This window comes from Gigantopelta aegis, chromosome 8, assembly GCF_016097555.1.
Source record: "Gigantopelta aegis isolate Gae_Host chromosome 8, Gae_host_genome, whole genome shotgun sequence".
In the NCBI taxonomy this organism is placed as follows: domain Eukaryota; kingdom Metazoa; phylum Mollusca; class Gastropoda; order Neomphalida; family Peltospiridae; genus Gigantopelta; species Gigantopelta aegis.
This window is the reverse complement of record NC_054706.1, coordinates 16,838,652-16,860,966: the sequence shown is the minus strand read 5'-3', so window position 1 is coordinate 16,860,966 and position 22,315 is coordinate 16,838,652. Positions and strand designations below refer to the sequence as shown.

The window sequence follows — 22,315 nt, the reverse complement described above, 5'->3', positions numbered from 1 at the left end:
TCTTGAAATAGTGCATTCTAGAGCACTATGGCGTGAGAGTTTAAACTGTCAAACATTATAAATCCTATCACACACACACTCACACACGCACAGAGGCACGCACACACAGGCACACACACGCACGCACAGACACACATTGGTTAGTATGGCGTGTCACGGGCGTAGGAAGGTGCCAAAAAGTGGGGAGCGCGCACGCACACACACACACACACACACATATATATGTAGAAATATATAAAACCATCTCTGCTTCTACAAAGTGGGGAGCACATCCCCATTGCCCCATCCCCCAGCTTCCTACGCCAGTGGCTGTGTATTCGTGTATGGATCTTGCTATAATATATGACTCCATTAGCGTTGTATGTTAAAACAATAATAATAATAATAATAATAATAATAATAATAATAAATTAAATAGTAAATTAAATAGTAAATAAAAAAATATAAAAATAATTATAATTATAATAATATTTTGAAAACCAGATGGCTCACTAGTTCATAAATAAAATTCGTGCAACAGCGGTATGCAAAAATATATACCATCGCCAAAAACACGAATACGATAGGCCTACTTATGTAAAGAACATTTTATATTTTTCAGTTACGGTACTTGAAATAAAATATATTCCAATCAGTTAACGAAAACAAAATCAACAACATGGACTTAAAACGAATCCATTCTAGTAAACAAAAGTGTTACACCATACAGTAAAAAGGAAAGGGTGCAGGCATATTATTCATAGTAAATCTTAAGGCAGAGATGAATTTTACTTGTAGAATGCAGCAAATTGCATTTCATAACATCTTGTTTTTAAAAAAAACAATCCGGAGGAGCGTAGGCCCTACCCTGAATGCCCTAGAAACTTTGCTTTGCGCCCTCGATCTCAGTCAGACCCCCCACCCCTCACCCCCCACTCCCCACCCCTCTTCCGATCACCAACTGAATATTATACACACCCATCCAATAATAGGCGTTTTAATGTATAACGGTGTGTACTTTATCGCCAAAAAGGGTGCGGGTTGAGCCCTAAATACACACGTGCAAAATATGGGGTCTCGTGCAGTTGAAGTGGGGATTATATTACATATAGTTTCATGATTCTGTTTTCACATTTTACACTTCTCTTCTATGTTCACGATTTCTCTCACAAAATATCAATTTTATATTAGTAGTTTGATTTACACCGATTTCGTCTTCTAGAATTAAAATAGGGGACGAGACGTAGCTCAATGGTAAAGCGTTCGCTTGATGCACGGTCGGTCCAGGATCGATCCCCGTTGGTGGACCCATTGGGCTATTTCTCGTTCCAGCCAGTGCTCCACAACTGGTGTAACAAAGGCCGTGGTGTGTACTATCCTGTTGTGTGGGATGGTGCATATAAAAGATTCCTTGCTAATCGAAAAGAGTAGCCCTCTCTCTCAATATCTGTGTGGTCCTTAACCATATGTCTGATGCCATATAATCGTAAATAAAATGTGCTGAGTACGTCGTTAAATAAAACATTTCTTTCTTTCTTTCTAGAATTAAAATAATTTTGAAAATGGTAGAGACGGATTCAGGATATTTAAAAGGGTGGAGCTAAAAAAAAGGCCTATTAAAAGGCCACTTTGAGTTTGCAAAAGGTAAAAAGATTGACCTATAGATGCCTAGAGACGCGATTCTGAGGCAATATAGTGTTGTTTTGCTACTGTTCTGTTTGGAACATTTTACCAATTATATAATATGATTTAATGGGAAGTTGAACGTAATAAGTTAAAAACAAAACTCACTTTAATTGGTTATGACACCGCCGCTGGCGCAGCCAGGGGTGGAATTGGGGACGGTGTGGTCATATTTGCAGTTATAAACAACAAGAAAACACGTGTTGTAACCCTAACCTGATTGCAGTTATAAAACATAAACCGGGGTAGATTTTGGCCTTGGCTTTGAAGAAATGGTTTCGGGCACCAAGACAATTGAACAGCGCACCAAAGCCAAGTTTCTTTCAACATTTCAACACGTTGATCTATTTATATATGTGGTTTATGGTCAAAATTAAAAACAAAAATACATGCTATTCTGGGGCGTAGCCAGAGAGGAGAAAACGCCAAGGAAAACCCAGACCTGTAAAGTAAATATCTGTTATGGAAAAAATTAAATAAATCTGTTTTTGTCTTTGGGTTTGTGAAATCAACAAATGTCACATAGGTGTGGGACAGGTTATATAAACGTTTCTTCACAACTAAAAAGGGAAATAGGTTTAGACACAATTTTAGCACTATAATGAAACGACAACGATGACCATATAGCAAGTTACCTTCATGCTAAATGATAATGTCATGTAATTAATATTACATTGTTAATAATAGATAACTAACACCATAAAATATCTAATTATTTATTTTAATATTTACAAAGTCCATCTTAATTTGGTGACAGATACATTTTCAGCTATGACAGGTAAACATTTTGATCAGCATGGTTCACTGAATTATTTCCAGGTTTGTTCGAAAGATAAAGGTGCCTAGTACTAGGGGCTGTATTTACCAAACAATTTGAAATGTGGCTTACGTTTCTCAAATTGACATAACTTACCAAGACAAAAACGTAATTTGGTATTCATCAAATGACAGGATAAAATGTTTAAAGTTATAAGTCGTTATGAAAATCGATGTTAATATAATCACGTGAATACTACCAGATGCGAATTTCTATAGAATTATTATTTTTTTATTATATGATTTTAAAAAAAACCCAATTCCAATAATTCTTATTAAATTGACAAAGCCACATTTTGGAATTAAATATTTTAATTTCATAATGTTCTACAATACTTCTCAAAGATCCTATCTTTCACGCCAACCTTCCTGCAGGCCATATAGTATTTCTTAGCAAGGCATATTTCTTTTGGTCTGCTATTTAAAACAAAAAATAACAGGTCATATTTTACTTCCTTATTCCAAGCCCTGCCTTTGTCAGATTTGATATTAAACTCGTTTTTTTTTTTCAATGAACAAATTATAATGTTCTTTTAGTGTCATCATAGCTAATAATATTACGGCATGCTGCATAGGTGGTGTTTAAATTACAGTTTTTTACGTTTTTTAGTGTCATCATAGCTAATAATATTACGGCATGCTGCATAGGTGGTGTTTAAATTACAGCTTTTGACGTTTTTTAGTCTAGAAAAATCTTTAATCATTTCGATTAGAATATGTATTGTAATACAAAAAAACAGCTTTAAAAATAATAATCTATTCAGCAAATATTATTTTTAAAATGTGGGGAAGAGGTTTTAAAAACATAAAACGTTTTCTTTTCCTACCTACAGTCTCCTCTTTTTTTTTAATTAGGGTTGGGGGGATATGTAGCAGGAACCAAATATTTATTTTTACTTGGCCTTTGTAGTATTATGACTGTTATGATCATCTACATTATTAGTAGTAGTAGTAGTAGTAGTAGTAGTAGTAGTAGTAGTAGTAGTAGTAGTAGTAGTAGTAGTAGTAGTATTTTTATTACCACACTACTATATGTACAAGTCATGCACTTCTAGTGTTTAACTTTTATATTCTAATTAATATTTTGTGTGGCGATGACAATAATTTAAAAATATTTTTTTTTTTTTTTTTAATTATTTCATGAGCAGAACACCCATAAGCACATGCGACGGGGATGAGGGTGCAGGGGGCAACTGACCACTAGTGCTGGAGTAAATCTTCAAATTCGGTCCAAACGATAGAGATATTCGGGCAAAATGTGCTAACCTGAGATTTTTTTAATATGTATTTCCATCATTAGTTGTAATACATGTAAAAAAAAAAAAAAAATGCATAGTGATTAGTGTCATGGGGCTCAACGCAGTTGGAGGGTGATGTTCCAATTACATGACCCCCCACACACACACACACACACACACACACACACGCGCGCGCGCGCGCTTATTAAATTTGGCTCGTCTTTCCCGTCTAGGGGTAGCTCCTCTTGTGGTCCCGCTGACTGTTAAGTTAAATAAATCATGACGATTGGCTATTTCTACTAATCAAAGGACTAAACTAAATTTAGTATATCGTATCCACTATGAATAACAACACAATACAATAATGCATGACGATTGGCTATTTCTATTATTCAAAGGACTAAACTAAATTTAGTATATCGTATCCACTATGAATAACAACACAACACAATAATACATGACGATTGGCTATTTCTATTATTCAAAGGACTAAATTAAATTTAGTATATCGTATCCACTATGAATAACAACACAACACAATAATACATGACGATTGGCTATTTCTATTATTCAAAGGACTAAATTAAATTTAGTATATCGTATCCACTATGAATAACAACACAATACAATAATGCATGACGATTGGCTATTTCTATTAGTCAAAGGACTAAACTAAATTTAGTATATCGTATGAATAACAACACAACACAATACTACTATTTTGATGATAATTATTATATCATAACATATATATCACATGATAGGCCAATGTTGCCACATACTATAGTCCGTTATAACAATATCAACATAGATGAGTTGCCTTACTATCTATAACATGATATGCAGGTGTCCTATTATATTTATTTTACATAATGAGTAACCCTGCGGTACTATCAATATACCCTGCGCGTGCTGTAACCTCACCGTGGTGCAGGGGTGTAACATTCTCTTTGAGAATGACCAATACAGCACAGTTAAAAGTTTGAGTAAACGTCAGTATCTATCTGTGATATTTGTATTTTTGCACAGTTCTTTACACTGTTTTTATTTAAATCTTGAATTGTTATATTGATGTTGATCATCACTTTATTTGTTTGCATTACCATAGTTTGACACCCAATAGCCGGTATATTTTTCGTGCTGGAGTGTCGTTAAACATTCGTTCATTCATTCTATCAATATAATATTTTCACGTTAATCGCCTAGGATTCGTAGAAACAATATGCGGGAGTAATGGGCGTGTGCACTGGGTATTTTACTAACCTACCATAACTCTCTACTCAAAGATTTGGGTATATTTACTTTACCCCTGGTGAATTTATATCTTATATAGTTATAATACTCTATGAAGGATAATTCAACAGGTTACATCATCTCTACAACAAGACATCAACAGACAGGATACACGTTTCTTTTAGGAATTTTAATGGCGATGATGCTTCACGAGTCGTGATGGTGATGACAATGGTGAACAGTGATGGTTGTGCTTAGTGAATAGTGACGACGATGGTGATGATGGCGACGGATTAATGATGATGATAACGATGGTGAACGTCAGGCACGGCGGAGCAAGGGAGATGGTGGGATGCCCCCCCCCCCCCCCCCCCCCCAATGTCTACTTGCTTCCGCCGTGCCGGAATGGTGAACAGTGATAGTAATTAAGGCGAGTAATTAGGGTGAACGATAATAGTGAACTGTGACTTGTTACATTGTGGAAACATATTTTTAATATTAAACTTTGAAAAGTAGTAATCATATTTATATTTTATTTTATGATCACCTGTGATATGTGGTAAAAGTGACGTCAAATGAATGGAAAGTGTGTATGTATTGATTGGGAGGGATTTGTGTATGTAATTAAACTTGCTTTAAATTACTTTTGAGTTAATGTTTTCTTTCTTTTGGACTCCCGATTCGAGACAGTCTTGAATATGCATTCTCAAAGTTACAAGTTTCGTATTTTGATATGTTTACATGTAACTGCGATAAATATAACTACAAATGAACTTCGACAATTCATGGCCAAAGATATGTAGTACATATCAACTACATCCCATTGTGTAATGTTTAATGTCAGGGGCCTAATTTGCTCATCTCTCGCAATTTTGCGATCTCGCAGTGCAATGCTAAAAGACTTGCAAAGAGGATGCTTTGTTGTCTAGCAGAGCCTAAGAGACCTTTTTGAATTAGGCCCCAGGTATTTTTCAGGCGGTGTGTATAACTGTGGGTGGGTGGACGGTCCTTGTATATTGCAAGCTGTTAAATCATATAATGATGGACGAGATCCATTTAGACATATTTCTGTTTACGTCCGCTTTCCTAAATAAGCCAGGCGCGGATCACCTTTTTTCGCCTTCGTCAAAAAATAAAATAAGGCCTGTTCAAACACCTCTTACCATGTCCTGCGTCACTCCCCCTCATAAACCCCTGGATCCTCGCCTGCCATCACCACCACACCACCCTTAGACTACAATTTATGTTTCAAAGTAACACCTGTTAGATGTAAGGAGACGTAAGCATAAAACACCTCTTACCATGTCCTGCGTCACTCCCCCTCATAAACCCCTGGATCCTCGCCTGCCATCACCACCACCCCACCCTTAGACTACAATTTATGTTTCAAAGTAACACCTGTTAGATGTAAGGAGACGTAAGCATAAAACACCTCTTACCATGTCCTGCGTCACTCCCCCTCATAAACCCCTGGATCCTCGCCTGCCATCACCACCACCCCACCCTTAGACTACAATTTATGTTTCAAAGTAACACCTGTTAGATGTAAGGAGACGTAAGCATAAAACACCTCTTACCATGTCCTGCGTCACTCCCCCTCATAAACCCCTGGATCCTCGCCTGCCATCACCACCACCCCACCCTTAGACTACAATTTATGTTTCAAAGTAACACCTGTTAGATGTAAGGAGACGTAAGCATAAAACACCTCTTACCATGTCCTGCGTCACTCCCCCTCATAAACCCCTGGATCCTCGCCTGCCATCACCACCACCCCACCCTTAGACTACAATTTATGTTTCAAAGTAACACCTGTTAGATGTAAGGAGACGTAAGCATAAAACACCTCTTACCATGTCCTGCGTCACTCCCCCTCATAAACCCCTGGATCCTCGCCTGCCATCACCACCACCCCACCCTTAGACTACAATTTATGTTTCAAAGTAACACCTGTTAGATGTAAGGAGACGTAAGCATAAAACACCTCTTACCATGTCCTGCGTCACTCCCCCTCATAAACCCCTGGATCCTCGCCTGCCATCACCACCACCCCACCCTTAGACTACAATTTATGTTTCAAAGTAACACCTGTTAGATGTAAGGAGACGTAAGCATAAAACACCTCTTACCATGTCCTGCGTCACTCCCCCTCATAAACCCCTGGTCACTCCCCCTCATAACCCCATCCTCGCCTGCCATCACCACCACCCCACCCTTAGACTACAATTTATGTTTCAAAGTAACACCTGTTAGATGTAAGGAGACGTAAGCATAAAACACCTCTTACCATGTCCTGCGTCACTCCCCCTCATAAACCCCTGGATCCTCGCCTGCCATCACCACCACCCCACCCTTAGACTACAATTTATGTTTCAAAGTAACACCTGTTAGATGTAAGGAGACGTAAGCATAAAACACCTCTTACCATGTCCTGCGTCACTCCCCCTCATAAACCCCTGGATCCTCGCCTGCCATCACCACCACCCCACCCTTAGACTACAATTTATGTTTCAAAGTAACACCTGTTAGATGTAAGGAGACGTAAGCATAAAACACCTCTTACCATGTCCTGCGTCACTCCCCCTCATAAACCCCTGGATCCTCGCCTGCCATCACCACCACCCCACCCTTAGACTACAATTTATGTTTCAAAGTAACACCTGTTAGATGTAAGGAGACGTAAGCATAAAAAACACCTCTTACCATGTCCTGCGTCACTCCCCCTCATAAACCCCTGGATCCTCGCCTGCCATCACCACCACCCCACCCTTAGACTACAATTTATGTTTCAAAGTAACACCTGTTAGATGTAAGGAGACGTAAGCATAAAACACCTCTTACCATGTCCTGCGTCACTCCCCCTCATAAACCCCTGGATCCTCGCCTGCCATCACCACCACCCCACCCTTAGACTACAATTTATGTTTCAAAGTAACACCTGTTAGATGTAAGGAGACGTAAGCATAAAACACCTCTTACCATGTCCTGCGTCACTCCCCCTCATAAACCCCTGGATCCTCGCCTGCCATCACCACCACCCCACCCTTAGACTACAATTTATGTTTCAAAGTAACACCTGTTAGATGTAAGGAGACGTAAGCATAAAAAACACCTCTTACCATGTCCTGCGTCACTCCCCCTCATAAACCCCTGGATCCTCGCCTGCCATCACCACCACACCACCCCATAAAACCCTTTGTGTGGTTGTGATCCTCTGCCTTGCCATCACCACCACCCCCCTTAGACTACAATTTATGTTTCAAAGTAACACCTGTTAGATGTAAGGAGACGTAAGCATAAAACACCTCTTACCATGTCCTGCGTCACTCCCCCTCATAAACCCCTGGATCCTCGCCTGCCATCACCACCACCCCACCCTTAGACTACAATTTATGTTTCAAAGTAACACCTGTTAGATGTAAGGAGACGTAAGCATAAAACACCTCTTACCATGTCCTGCGTCACTCCCCCTCATAAACCCCTGGATCCTCGCCTGCCATCACCACCACCCCACCCTTAGACTACAATTTATGTTTCAAAGTAACACCTGTTAGATGTAAGGAGACGTAAGCATAAAACACCTCTTACCATGTCCTGCGTCACTCCCCCTCATAAACCCCTGGATCCTCGCCTGCCATCACCACCACCCCACCCTTAGACTACAATTTATGTTTCAAAGTAACACCTGTTAGATGTAAGGAGACGTAAGCATAAAACACCTCTTACCATGTCCTGCGTCACTCCCCCTCATAAACCCCTGGATCCTCGCCTGCCATCACCACCACCCCACCCTTAGACTACAATTTATGTTTCAAAGTAACACCTGTTAGATGTAAGGAGACGTAAGCATAAAACAACAAGATACACTGTAAAAAAATAAATGTTTAATAGTTAAAACTGTAAAAATACATTATACCATAAGCCAAACACAAAATATAAAGTTTTATACCTGTAATAACAAAATGATACAACGTATTAAGATATACAGATAAAATGTAATGAATGAGACAAACTGGCTGAAAATCTGTATTTAGGCGTAAAAACAATGTGTGTGTTTCCGGTTTCCCGACCGACCCTAATTTTACGCTGTGACCCTAAAAAAAATTTGACTACCAAACACCCCCCCCCCCCCCCCCCCCCCCCCCCAAAAAAAAAAAAAAAAAAAAAAAAACCAACATCTACCGCGATTTTTACAGTCCGCAAACTAGGTTCGTAACACTTCGGTTTAAAAAAAAATAATAATAATAAAAAAAAAGTTCTTACCTACCTATCCTATTTTTTCCAGAGATGAAACCTGAAACACATTATTTTTTTGGGCCGTAAAATAAAAAATTGTGTGTTTCCGGTTTCCCGACCGACCCTAATTTTATGCTGCGACCCTAAAATATTTTTGACTACCAACCCCCCCCCCCCCCAAAAAACAACAACAACAACCAACAACAAAAACAACCCAACATCAACCGCGATTTTTGCAGTCCGCAAACTAGGTTCGTAACACTTCGGTTTAAAAAAAAAAAAAAAAAAAAAGTTCCTACCTACCTACCCTATTTTTTCCAGAGATGAAACCTGAAACACACATATTTTTTTTTTTTGGCCTTAGTAATATTAATGACGCAGTCACTCAGGGTAGCAATACAGATTCTGGAGGTAGTAGGCCAGAAATAAAAAAATTAAAAGTTTCTTTTGTTTAAAGGGACATTCCTGAGTTTGCTGCATTATAAGATGTTTCCGACTAATAAATAGTTCTACGATTAAACTTACATATTAAATATATTTTCTGGTTTAGAATATCAATGGCTGTATATTCAATGTGTTTCTGGTCGTCTTAATAAAATAAAATGAAATTTAGTCTAGTACAAATATTAGGACGATCAGAAACACGTTTAATATACAGCCACTGATATTTTATGTACAAAAATATATTTGAAATGTAATTACAATCGTTAAAAGGTCTTTATTAATCGATAACATTTTAAAAAGTGCAGCAAACTCAGGAATGTCCCTTTAACGACACCACTGGAGTACATTGATTAATTAATCATCGGCTATTGGATGTTAAACATTTGGTTATTCTGACACGTAATCATCAAAGGAAACCCGCTACATTTTTCCTAATGCAGCAAGGGATCTTTTATATGCACCTTCCCACAGACAGGAAAGCATATACCACGGCCTTTGTCCAGTTGTGGTGCATTGGTTGGAACGAGAAAAAACCCCAATCATTTGAATGGGTCCACCAGGGTGGTTCGATCCTACGACACAAGCCCCTATCGACTGACAGTGTTTTGGGTATGGCGTTATGGAACTGAATGCAACCACAGTCAACAGTGGGTATTGGGGGCCTCCTCTAGAATGAAAATGGTTTAAATTTAGGGTTAGGGTTAAGAAAATCATACAGTAATGATAAGAGTAATTGATTTTGTCAAAAGGTTAACTTGAAAAAAATATATATGTAAAACAATTTGGGTATGGCACCATACTCGTTTTACCCTCTGACAGAAATCCTGACTGAGCTAAATCCCGACCTCATAGTTCTAAAGATGAGTACATTCTATAGCTTCATCCATAAGGTCGACACTGTGTGGTTCCAGAGTAACTTTAAAGTGTGTTTGGTTTTCTTTAGAAACACCTTTCAGATCCTCGCAAACACAGACTTTCTGTTCTCTTTGATCAGAAAGTCCATTGATCTCATTAACGTAATAATGCTGGTTTTCCTGTACGCGTTCATAGGGGAGTTCACATCCCTCACCATAATGCTGATCGTCCGGTTCTTTTTTACCATTAATTTTATACTCGTCATTATCGTAATAGTTAACTCCATCATGTCCTCTCTTATCAGACAGCTTATACCCCTCATTATCACAATTCGACTCTTTCTGCTCTCTTTCACCAGAGACTTCCTTCTCTTCATTGTTATCATTCTCTTTTTGCTGTTCTCTTTTATTAGAGAGTTCCTGTTGCTCATTATCATAATGTTCATCTTTCTGTCTTTCTTTACCAGAGAGGTGGCATATCTCATTGTTATAATGTTGCTTTTTCTGTTCTCTTTTACTAGAGAGTTCCTGCTTCTCATTATCATACTGCTCCACTTTATGTTCTCGTTTACCGGAGAGGTCATTGGCATCATGAAACTGGGTTTTTTCTTTACGTTTTTCAGTATCCACGTCTGCCACATATCCTTCGTTTTCCTTTCCTATAAAAGAGAATTCACCAGGGACATCACTGCTGTGGGCGGCGTCGTGCCTCTTTGCCAATAATGTCTTCAGCAGGATTAGAAGTATGATGACTCCACCAGAGATAGAAACTCCCCCAGCGAGATAGAATGATGACCGGTAGCTGCCAGTCTTCTGCTTTAAATATCCTTAAAAAGAAAAGAAGAAAGGCGTGCGCTACAACAGCTTGTTCTGAATGTGCACGTAAAACCCTATGACATGACATAAAGAAGAAAAGGTATTTAATATTTAACACATGTTCAACACTTGTACATGAGAGAGTATGTGATGTGAACTTCTCCTGAAAACATAATAGAATAAATATTGTTGGTCGTTTAAAACAACTATTGACAATATTTTTTGAAAACGTAGAATAATTCTAGGTGCTTAAACCACTGTGAACCAAATTATATGAAAAACTGGCCTACACTAATAATACTGAAATGGGGTTTATGAGAGAAATCGTGAACAAATTTAACTTCTAATGGTAGAGAAGAAGTGTAAAATCCAAAAATATACACATGAAACAATAATATAATCCCCACATCTACTGCATGAGACCCCATATTTAGCACCTTGCAGGTGCGAATTTAAGAATAAGTGAGTTTTGATGAGGCACTGCCCAACTCTCACCCTTTTTGGCGGTGAAATATACACCATGGCGGTAGTTATATATTGAAACTCCTTCATTGGAGGGGGAATGTATAATATTCAGAGTTAGGGACTGTGACCGTAGCCCCCTCCGCTCACAATGCCTATGTACCCTGCCAATACTGTTCCTCACTTATATTTAGAACCAATACTTGTATTCTAATTCGCCCCCTTGAAGAAAAAAAAATTGAATATGATACACAGTGTAATAATTACTAAGTTATTGTAACGTCATAAACCCAATAACTAATAAAGTCACAGTGACCCGAAAGAGCCAAACAAAAACAAAACTGACATGGGGGGGGGGGGGTGCAACTTCAATAATAGGGCTCCTGTTGTATTCCTAAGTACACTAACATGAATTATACAATAAACAATCGTTACACACAGAAATCAAGCTGACCCCAATTAAAAAGAAATATAATTAATTTACAATACATTTATTCATCTGTTAAACACGGGAATTTCTAGTCACTGTGACTTAGAACAGATGTTTAGTACTAACTTAATTTCCCTGTATCCATTACTACAGCAAAATCATTCGACAAAATATATTTTAAAAATTATCTTTGTTACAACAAAGTACCCGCCAAAATCGGTCCCAAGAACGCTCCAAATCCATTGGCTAGCATGAGATATCCAAGTCCGTCTCCAATGCTTTCTGGTCCAAGGACGTCTATGGTGACCATCACGAGAAGACCCAGACAGACGCCAAAGCAGAAGCCAAAGGTGACCGACAGTGTAGTTATGGCATCAAGTCCACTAACCAGTGGAAAGAGCCCTGCCGCGAGTCCTTCAAAGATGTTGGACACCATGTACATTCCAAAACGATTAAGGCAATTTATGTTTCCAAGAACTCCACCGACTAGTGCCCCAAGAAATGTCGCTAGCCCTGAAAGTGTCAACTGAAAAGCAGCATCGATTTTGCTAAGTCCTATGGTGGTGAAATATTCTGGGCCAAAGGCGATTAAAATACAAGCGCACATGTTGTAGCAAATATTGTTGATGAAAAGCACATCGAAACAGAAATCCGTCAACACTCTAAAGTTTTTCAGCGGTTTTTTACGCGTTTTAGTTGTCAAAGCAATAACTGTTTCTTCAGCTACTATTCTATTCTTTGCCGCCTCTGGCAGTGGACGCAGGAGACCTCCCAAAACTAGCAGATTCAGACTGATTCCAGCAACTATATAAATGGATCCTTTCCAGGAATAAAACTCCACAAGGTAACCAACAAGGATGGGAAAAACGGCTGTTCCAAACCCTGATCCACTTGTGACAATTCCTGCTGCAAGACTCCGCCCTTTGTCAAAATAAAGACTGCTAAGAACTTGGGACGCGACAAAAACAAAACAGTATCCAATTCCTGAAAACGAAGAAAGAGCATGAAAAGTTTGTTTTGTTTGACGACACCACTAGAGTACTTCATCATTGGCTATTGAATGTCAAACATTTGATAATTCTGACACATGATTTTAGAGAAAATCCTCGACATTTTTACATCTAGCAGCAAAAGATCCTTTTGTATGCACTTTCCCTCAGACATGACACTACATACGACAGGTTTTGATATACCAGTCGCAAAAACCTAGGACTTGGATTTAGCAAAAATATTTTATTATTAACTCGCCAAGAAGTCCTAATACATTCAGAGGTCCATCTTAAACACCGCTCGTGACATTAAATACACATATTAACAGACATCGGGGATAATAATTAAAAAAAAGGTCTTACAGAAAGAAAACAAAGCTGGATTATTGATTCTCTATGGTTACATAAATTAACAGTGAAATAATGCATACCTGTTAGTGCTCCTTGGAAAATGTACAAATACTCCAAAGTTGGTAACCATGGAATCACGATAAGCCCAATGAAACTGAGGAGTGAACCAATCAGAACGATCGTTCTGTATTCTAGCACGGTCATCAAGAAACTGACAAGTGGCCCTGTTGGTAGAAAGTTAAAAGTTTGTTTGGGTTAGCGACATAACCAGAACATATTGATTTATTAGTCATCGACTATTGTGTGTCAAACATTTGGTAATTTTGACATAGTCATAGAGAGGGGAAAGTTAAAGTTTGTTTATTTAACGACACCACTAGAGCATATTGATTTGTTGGATGTCAAACATTCGATAATTGTGACACATAGTCTTAGAGAGGAAACCCGCTACATTTTTCCACTAGTAGCAAGGGGTATTTTATGTGCATCATCCCACACATAATAGCACATATCACGGCCTTTGATATACCAGTCATGCTGCATTGGCTAGAACGAGAAATAACCCAAATGGGTCCACTAACGGGGATCGATCTAAGACCGACAGGGCATCAGGCGAGAGCTTTACCACTGGGCTTTATGTGATCTAGATTTATGATTGTAAATAATAAAGTTTCATCTGGGTCAAACATGTATGCAATTTTCTTTCATTTAGTACCACTGTGCTTTCATTTAGTACCAAGTAGCCTTGTGCTTGAAACTTGTATGGGGTACCTGTACAAAAAGTACTAAAATTTTGTGCGGAACTAGGGTAGTCATAGATAAGATGCTACCCGTTATTCGTGGTGCACTGGCTGGAACGAGAAATATCCCAATGGACCCACCGACGGGGATCGATCCCAGACCGATCGCGCATCAAACGAGCACTGTACCACTGGGCTACGCCCCCTCCCTCCACCCAAAGAAGCTCTACCTGTAAGTTGAAAACAGCCGATGTTGATTGCGGCGACGAAGGACACTGCGACGGCGTCGTTGGTGAAGTAGTCGAGGTACTCCATATTGTAGATGCCGATCGACGAACAGACGCCGAACGCGATCACTTGAATCAGGAACGACGAGATGATGACCACGTAGCCGACGGCTCCGTTTGCGGCGTGCATTGTGACCGGTGGTGATGTTTTCTTATACTCGTGTAAAGACGATCAGTTGCAATAGACGTATATATTGTATCTGAAGTAAAATAATTAGACAGACATATTCAGTCAAGAATGCAGGCAGGGGAGAGACAGAGAGAAAGAGAGGAACAGATAGACTATAGAGAGAGACAGCAGGAAGTGGGGAGAGCTAGAAAGAGACATAGAGCGGCGGACAGCGAGAGAGAGAGAGAGAGAGAGAGAGAGAGAGAGAGAGAGAGAGAGAGAGAGAGAGAGAGAGAGAGAGAGAGAGAGAGAGAGAGAGAGAGAGAGAGAGAGAGAGAGAGAGAGAGAGAGAGAGAGAGATGCAGACAGCGAGACAGGGGCATACAGAGAGAGACAGAGGGGCAGACATACACACACACACACACACACACAGAGAGAGAGAGAGAGAGAGAGAGGAGAGATAGAGATAGAGATATATATATATATATATATATATATATATATATAGAGAGAGAGAGAGAGAGAGAGAGAGAGAGAGAGAGAGAGAGAGAGAGAGAGAGAGAGAGAGAGAGAGATAATGATACTAATGGTGTTAAACCACATGTAGATAGAGTCTTGAACACTTAAATAATCTTGTTTCTGGCTATTAATATTTTTAAGCTGTTGTCAAAAATGAATACAGATTGAATTTCATCTAAAAGACAGGTCTTTTGAAAATTCCGTAATACAGTTAATTACTAATATAAACTTTCAAATCTAAGTAATCAGGGGCCTAATTCACTAAACTCTCGCAACTTTGCGATCTCGCAGTGCAATGCTAAGAGATGTACAAAGGGGATGCTTTGTTGTCAAACAGAGACTAAGAGACCTTTGTGAATTAGGCCCCAGAGCCTAAGAGACCTTTGTGAATTAGGCCCCAGAGCCTAAAAGACCTTTGTGAATTAGGCCCCAGAGCCTAAGAGACCTCTGTGAATTAGGCCCCAGAGCCTAAGAGACCTCTGTGAATTAGGCCCCAGAGCCTAAGAGACCTTTGTGAATTAGGCCCCAGAGCCTAAGAGACCTTTGTGAATTAGGCCCACTTGTAGAGTAAAAACAAAAACCTTTACAGATTGAGTACTCATCAGTTCAACTTTTCTGTAAACTTGTATTTTGATTCAATAAAGCTCGTGATTCAACAGATGGCATTATACTAGTACATGTATATGAATATATATATATATATATATATATATATATATATATATATATATATATTGTTTGCAAGGTTTACAGTAGCCCGAGTAGGCTACTCTGACGGTAAGAGAGCAAGACGAACATTTGGGCAGTTATGATCGCTCTCGTAACGGTGATGTAAGAGAGTGTTCATAAGTTACGAGAGTGTTCATAACTGTCCAAATGTTCGTCTAGCTCTCTTCCCGTCAGAGTACTCGGGCTAGGTTTACAGCAAAGCAGACTACCCTGTTGTTTACCCCGAAGGTCTGTTCAGTAGCAAAGCAAAAGTATGTTGTGCGGAGTCAGGTCCATCAAAATTACAAGCCCTTGGATGTCGGATTATATATATATGTATGTATGTATATATGTGTATATATATATATATATATATATATATATATATATATATATATATATATATATACATACATACATACATACATACATACATACATACATACATACATACATACATACATACGTATATATATATATATACATACATACATACATATATATATATATATATATATATATATATATATATATATATATATATATATATACACATATATGTTAGTAGATACTTTTTTGTTCTGTTTTCAGATGTAGTAAATAGCATCATCATCAACGTCGTTCGTACTCAGATCAAAATCTTGGGGGTGGGGGTAGGGGTTTTTTGGTGACACTACTTTTCATAAACAAATGAAACACATTATAAATTAAACCCTGAGATGTGTATGCTATTTTCCGGAGGGTACGGCCGTAATCATTCCCTGAAAGATCGTTCCACGGGGAATGCGTTAATTCAGAGCAATGATACTGTATTTAGTAACGTTCCGAACAATCGAAACCCCGCATGTTTGTCTGACAACAGAAGCATAAATGTGAGTATATAAAACTATATTCAGTTATAAATTATTGTTTTTAAACGTAATTAGATTCATAATATTTGCCATCCTCATTTTAAACAATTATTTTTGCTTAATATGAAGTAAAAACATATTTTAGAGTGCGTTTTGCTCCGATAAAAGAAGATAAGTCCAAAAGTAATTTATTGGCTGTGATCATGAGGGGGGTTGGCGGGGGGGGGGGGGTCGATATTACAGAGTATTGCATTCTAAGCGAACGCTCTACCGATAAGCTACACGTCTCCCCACCTCACCCCATATACACACATTAAAATGATTTCCAAACCCCCCTCCCCCATTCCAATTAGTCGCATAATTAATCATCATTGATGGTTGCATTACTGTTGTCATCAATTAAAAACTAAAATCCATTGTAATGAACACAAAAATATCAGTCGAGTGTCATGCTATGAATTATCTGCCCTGCTCTCCCGAGGAAGGGATTGTTTCTTGTACCCGTGTACATGTATGCAGCTCACCTTTACAATAACAAGTAATGTCACATGGAATATTTTTCTTCTCACATGAACAATGTCTTGTGCACTGGCGTTTACAGTTACAAAAACAACTGCTCATCAGATTGGACGGTATCGGACTTTGCAACATCAACAGTGGTCGGACTCCAGATGATAGCGATATCCATCAAAAGTTAAAGGGATCTGGGATTGTAGGCTTGTGCTGCATGGCTTTTACTCAGATGCATGTTTGCAAGACAACTCGAAGGATGTGCTGACGAAAGACGTCATCTGTTGGCGATAGACGTTTGATGTCTGTTTTTCTGGCATAAAGATGACCTCTTATTGTGCTCAGGTTGATCATAAACTAGAAATTAAGGGGGCCAAGTGGTGTAGGGTAAAATTATGTTTCTGGCTTTGGAGCTCAGACTAGGAAGGAAATGTTTTATTTAACGATGCACTCAACACATTTTATTTACGGTTATATGGCGTCAGACATATGGTTAAGAACCACACAGATATTAAGAGAGAAAACTCGCTGTTGCCACTTTATGGGCTACTCTTTTTGATTAGCAGCAAGGGATCTTTTATATGCACCATCCAACAGACAGGATAGATCATACCATGGCCTGTGTTACACTAGTTGTGGAGCACTGGCTGGAACGAGAAATAGCCCAATGGGTCCACCGACGGGGATCGATACTAGACCGACCGCGCATCAAGCGAATGGGTTCTCGCTTGAGGTGCTTGCGTTGCAGGATCGAACCATCTCGGTGGATCCATTCAACTAATTGTTGTTTTGTGGGAAAGTGTATATAAAAGATCCCTTGTTGCATTAGAAAAAATGTAGCGGGTTTCCTCTGATGACTACATGTCAGAATTACCAAATGTTTGACATCCAATTATGATTAATTAATCAATGTATTCTAGTGGTGTCGTTAAACAAAACAAACTTTAACTTTTAACTTTAGCTTCTGATAATTCTGTATGTGATATACAACTATAATGTCTGGATTAAACTATATTTTAACTGTATAGCAGAATCCTGGAAAATTACCAAGACCATCAGAAGTTGGATGTCTTTCAAAATCGGTGCCTTCGCATGATTCTGAATATCTTCTGGCCCAACATCATAACCAACGAAGAACTCCATAAACAAACCTCCACACAGTTATTGATATCGGAGATCAAGCGCCGAAGATGGGGGCTAGATTGGCATGTCATCAGAATGCCTCAAACAGCCCTACCAAGAGTGGCACTCCGATGGACCCCTCCTGGAAAAAGGAAACTGGGAAGACCGAAAGCAACATGGAGGAGGACAGCAGAGAAGGAAATCCGAGAGGACAGTGGGCTGGGGGCTGTTGGAGAAGCTAAGCAGTTTGTCGTTTAAAGTTAATATTTGTTTTGTTTAATGACACCACTAGAGCACATTGATTTATTAATCATCGGCTATCGGATGTCAAACATTTGGTAATTTTGACACGTTGTCTTAGAGGAAACCCGCTACATTTTTCCATTAGCAGCAAGGGATCTTTTATATGAATTTTCCCCCACAGAGGACAGCACATACCATGACCTTTGATAGGACGGGAAAAACAAAATCTGAAAATGGGTTCACTGAGATGGTTCAATCCTACAATGCAAGCACCAAGTTTGTTTTGTTTAACGACACCACTAGAGCACATTGGTCAAACATTTCGTCATTTTGACATATAGTCTTAGAGAGCAAACCTGCATCATTTTGTTCATTAGTAGCAAGGGATCTTTTATATGCGCCATCCCACAGACAGGATAACGCATACCACGGCCTTTTAAATAGCAGTCGTGGTGCACTGGTTGGAACGAAACTATTTATGAGAACACAATCGCAGATGCTCCAGATCTGCGATTGTTATCACAAATGTTTTCCTTCATGTGTGTCCATCTGCAGCCAGTGCACCGCGACTGGTACCTCAAAGGCCGTGGTATGTGCTATCCTGTCTATGGGATGGTGCATATAAAAGACCCCTTGCTGCTAATCGAAAAGAGTAGCCCATGAAGTGGCGACAGCTGGTTTCTTCCCTCAATATCTGCGAACGCTCTACCGATAAGCTACACGTCTCCCCACCTCACCCCATATACACACACTGAAGAGATTTCCAAACCCCCCTCCCCCATTCCAATTAGTCGCATAATTAATCATCATTGATGGTTGCATTACTGTACAAAAATATCAGTCGAGTGTCATGCTATGAATTATCTGCCCTGCTCTGCCCTTAACTGCCCTACCCTGTCCTGACCTCGTCGGTTTTCTTGATACCTGAGGTTAACTATTCGACTCATGCTTTGAGAAATGGGCTCCACTGTGGTATGACAACTTGTGTCTGACAAATTAGTCTGCTGAAAGCTACAACACCTGCTGCACATCAGTTGACACGGTTTCCGTAATCATAGCCACGATGACAGACACACATACAAACGGACACGACTGTAGGGTCAGATCTAGACATGTCTGATTAATTTGTTAATCCTAGCCCACATCAAATGAATGGTTGTATTTTCACACCTGGCCATTCCCGCTGACAACTGTTGATTAATGACTACATTTGAAAGACTGGTTAAAATGTAATAATAAGCATATAGCTGCTGCTCTACTTACAATTAACCCCTAGGTCTCTGCCCTTGACAGGGGCGGGACGTAGCCCAGTCGTCAAGCGCTCGCCTGATGTGCGGTCGGTCTGAGATCGATACCCGTCGGCGGGCCCATTGGGCTATTTCTCGTGGTATGTGCTATCATGTCTGTGGGATGGAGCATTATAAAAGATCCCTTGATACTAATGGAAACATGCAGTGGGTTTCCTCTCTAAGACTATAGGTCAAACTTACCGAATGTTTGACATCCAATTACTCTCTCTCTCTCTCTCTCTCTCTCTCTCTCTCTCTCTTCTCTCTCTCTCTCTCTCTCTCTCTCTCTCTCTCTCTCTCTCTCTCTCTCTCTCTCTCTCTCTCTCTCTCTCTCTCTCTCTCTCTCTCTCTCTCTCAGTCAATTCAGTTTTCAGCGAGCCTAAGGTAGTCGTTTATGGTGTCTGTTCACGAAAGCGTGCTTTAAATTTTATTGAAAATAAATGACAGCATTAGTAATAACATGAAAGAACTGCGATTCAGCTCGGTGACCGGTAGACACCTGCCCGAGCTGTTTTTCGCGTTCCGGTCAGAGATCGGTGAACGGGTGAACGACAGAATCGAAGGTCGCCGGAATTGTTGTTGTTGCTAAGCGTTGCAGAAAGAACACCTGTTGTTAATGTCAAAAAGTAAAGTTTGTTTTATTTAACGACGCCACTAGAGCACAATGATTTTTAATCTTATCATCGGCTATTGGACGTCAAACATATGGTCATTTTGACACTGTTTTTAGACGAAACCCGCTGTCGCCACATAGGCTACTCTTTTTTACGACAGGCAGCAAGGGATAGCACAAACCATGGCCTTTGTTGAACCAGTTATGGATCACTGGTCGGTGCAAGTGGTTTACACCTACCCATTGAGCCTTGCGGAGCACTCACTCAGGGTTTGGAGTCGGTATTTGGATTAAAAATCCCATGCCTCGACTGGGATCCGAACCCAGTACCTACCAGCCTGTAGACCGATGGCCTGCCACGACGCCACCGAGGCCGGTGTTAATGTCAATTACAGGTGAGTGTGCTATATAGAACACCGTGTATAACAGTCACCTGTTTATAATGACCAGCGTTTTGGGTGTTTTTTTCATGTTTGGGATCGATTCCCGACAGTGGGCCCATTGAGCTATTTCTCGTTCCATCTAGTGCACCACGACTGGTATATCAAAGACCGTGGTATGTGCTATCCTGTCTGTGGGATGATGAATATAAAAGATCCCTTGCTACTAATGGAAAAATGTAGCGGGTTTCCTCTCTAAGACAGTATGTCAAAATTACCAATAGCCGATGATTAATAAATCGATGTACTCTAGTGGTGTCGTTAAATAAAACAAACTTTCACATCAGCGTATGTTATTGTTCTCCATGTAAATATTACTTAGTAGGTTTATGGGGTGGTCATTATAGGCAGTACAGATTAAAATGTTTTAACATGCAAACGATCTGCAGTGCAGTTTTTAATAGACATACGTACTAAAAGCACGCACGCGCAGGCATAAAGGTACGCATATGCATGCATGCATGCATACATACATACATACATACATACATCCATACATCCATACATCCCATCCATCCATACAAACATACATACATACATACATACATACATACATATACAGACAAGACAAACATGAATTAATTAATGCACGCATACACGAGTGAATTAATTAATTAAAAAAAAATATTTATAGAACGTAGCACAAAAATATGGATATAGAATGAAAAGCAAACGTAGATATATATATATCGATTACATTTATCGATCACTGAATACTCACTCTATCACAGAGCCTATGTACTTACCCTGGGTACTTGACCATGTACTTACCCACCCGGGGTAACAATGTGGCTACGCCATTGATCCAACTGCATCCGCACAGTAAAGTCTGTTATTACGCTATAAAGGAACACAACAACATCATCATCATCCCCCCCCCCCCCCCCCCCCCCCCCCCCCCCCGCCTCCGCCTGCTACCGACCACGGTCGGGCTGCTGGTGCTTCCTTGCACCTGCCAGTGTAGGCGGTCCCTCCTCTCCCCCTCCCCCGCCTTTCCTGTCCTGGACGGAGGAGCCGGCCGAGGCCGGCTCTTGTGCCCAGGACAGGCGTGTGCTACAACAGTTTGCTCTGTGCACGTAAAGCCCTATGACCTGACCTGACCTCATCATCCTACATCCGCTATAGTGCGATCACGAAGTTGTCTTCTTTTCTGTTTTCGTTCGACACGAAGGGTACGGAAGTGCACGAAGAAAGACGTCTATTGACGAATGCGACTTGAACGCAGGTTGAACGCAGATTGCAGCCAGGAAACGTATAAACATCGTTTTGTTCCGGTCCGCTTACTGTCCTTGATGTTGACAAACATTTCCCGATGTTGTTGTTGTTGTTTTCACATGGTGACACATGTACCTA

At 39.8% G+C, this 22,315-nt stretch overlaps 1 protein-coding gene across 1 annotated transcript; it reads right to left on the bottom strand.

Moving 5' to 3' along the window:
- Positions 1-10,127: 10,127 nt before the first annotated feature.
- LOC121379513 (monocarboxylate transporter 13-like) lies at positions 10,128-21,790 on the bottom strand. The gene is made up of 5 exons (XM_041508157.1): positions 21,709-21,790; positions 14,502-14,758; positions 13,612-13,755; positions 12,399-13,175; positions 10,128-11,310 (listed from the first exon to the last, which is right to left on the bottom strand). Exons 2-5 carry the CDS (start codon positions 14,686-14,688, stop codon positions 10,484-10,486), a joined length of 1,935 nt encoding a protein of 644 aa, XP_041364091.1. The 5' UTR covers positions 14,689-14,758; positions 21,709-21,790; the 3' UTR covers positions 10,128-10,483.
- Between the last annotated feature and the right edge of the window lie 525 nt (positions 21,791-22,315).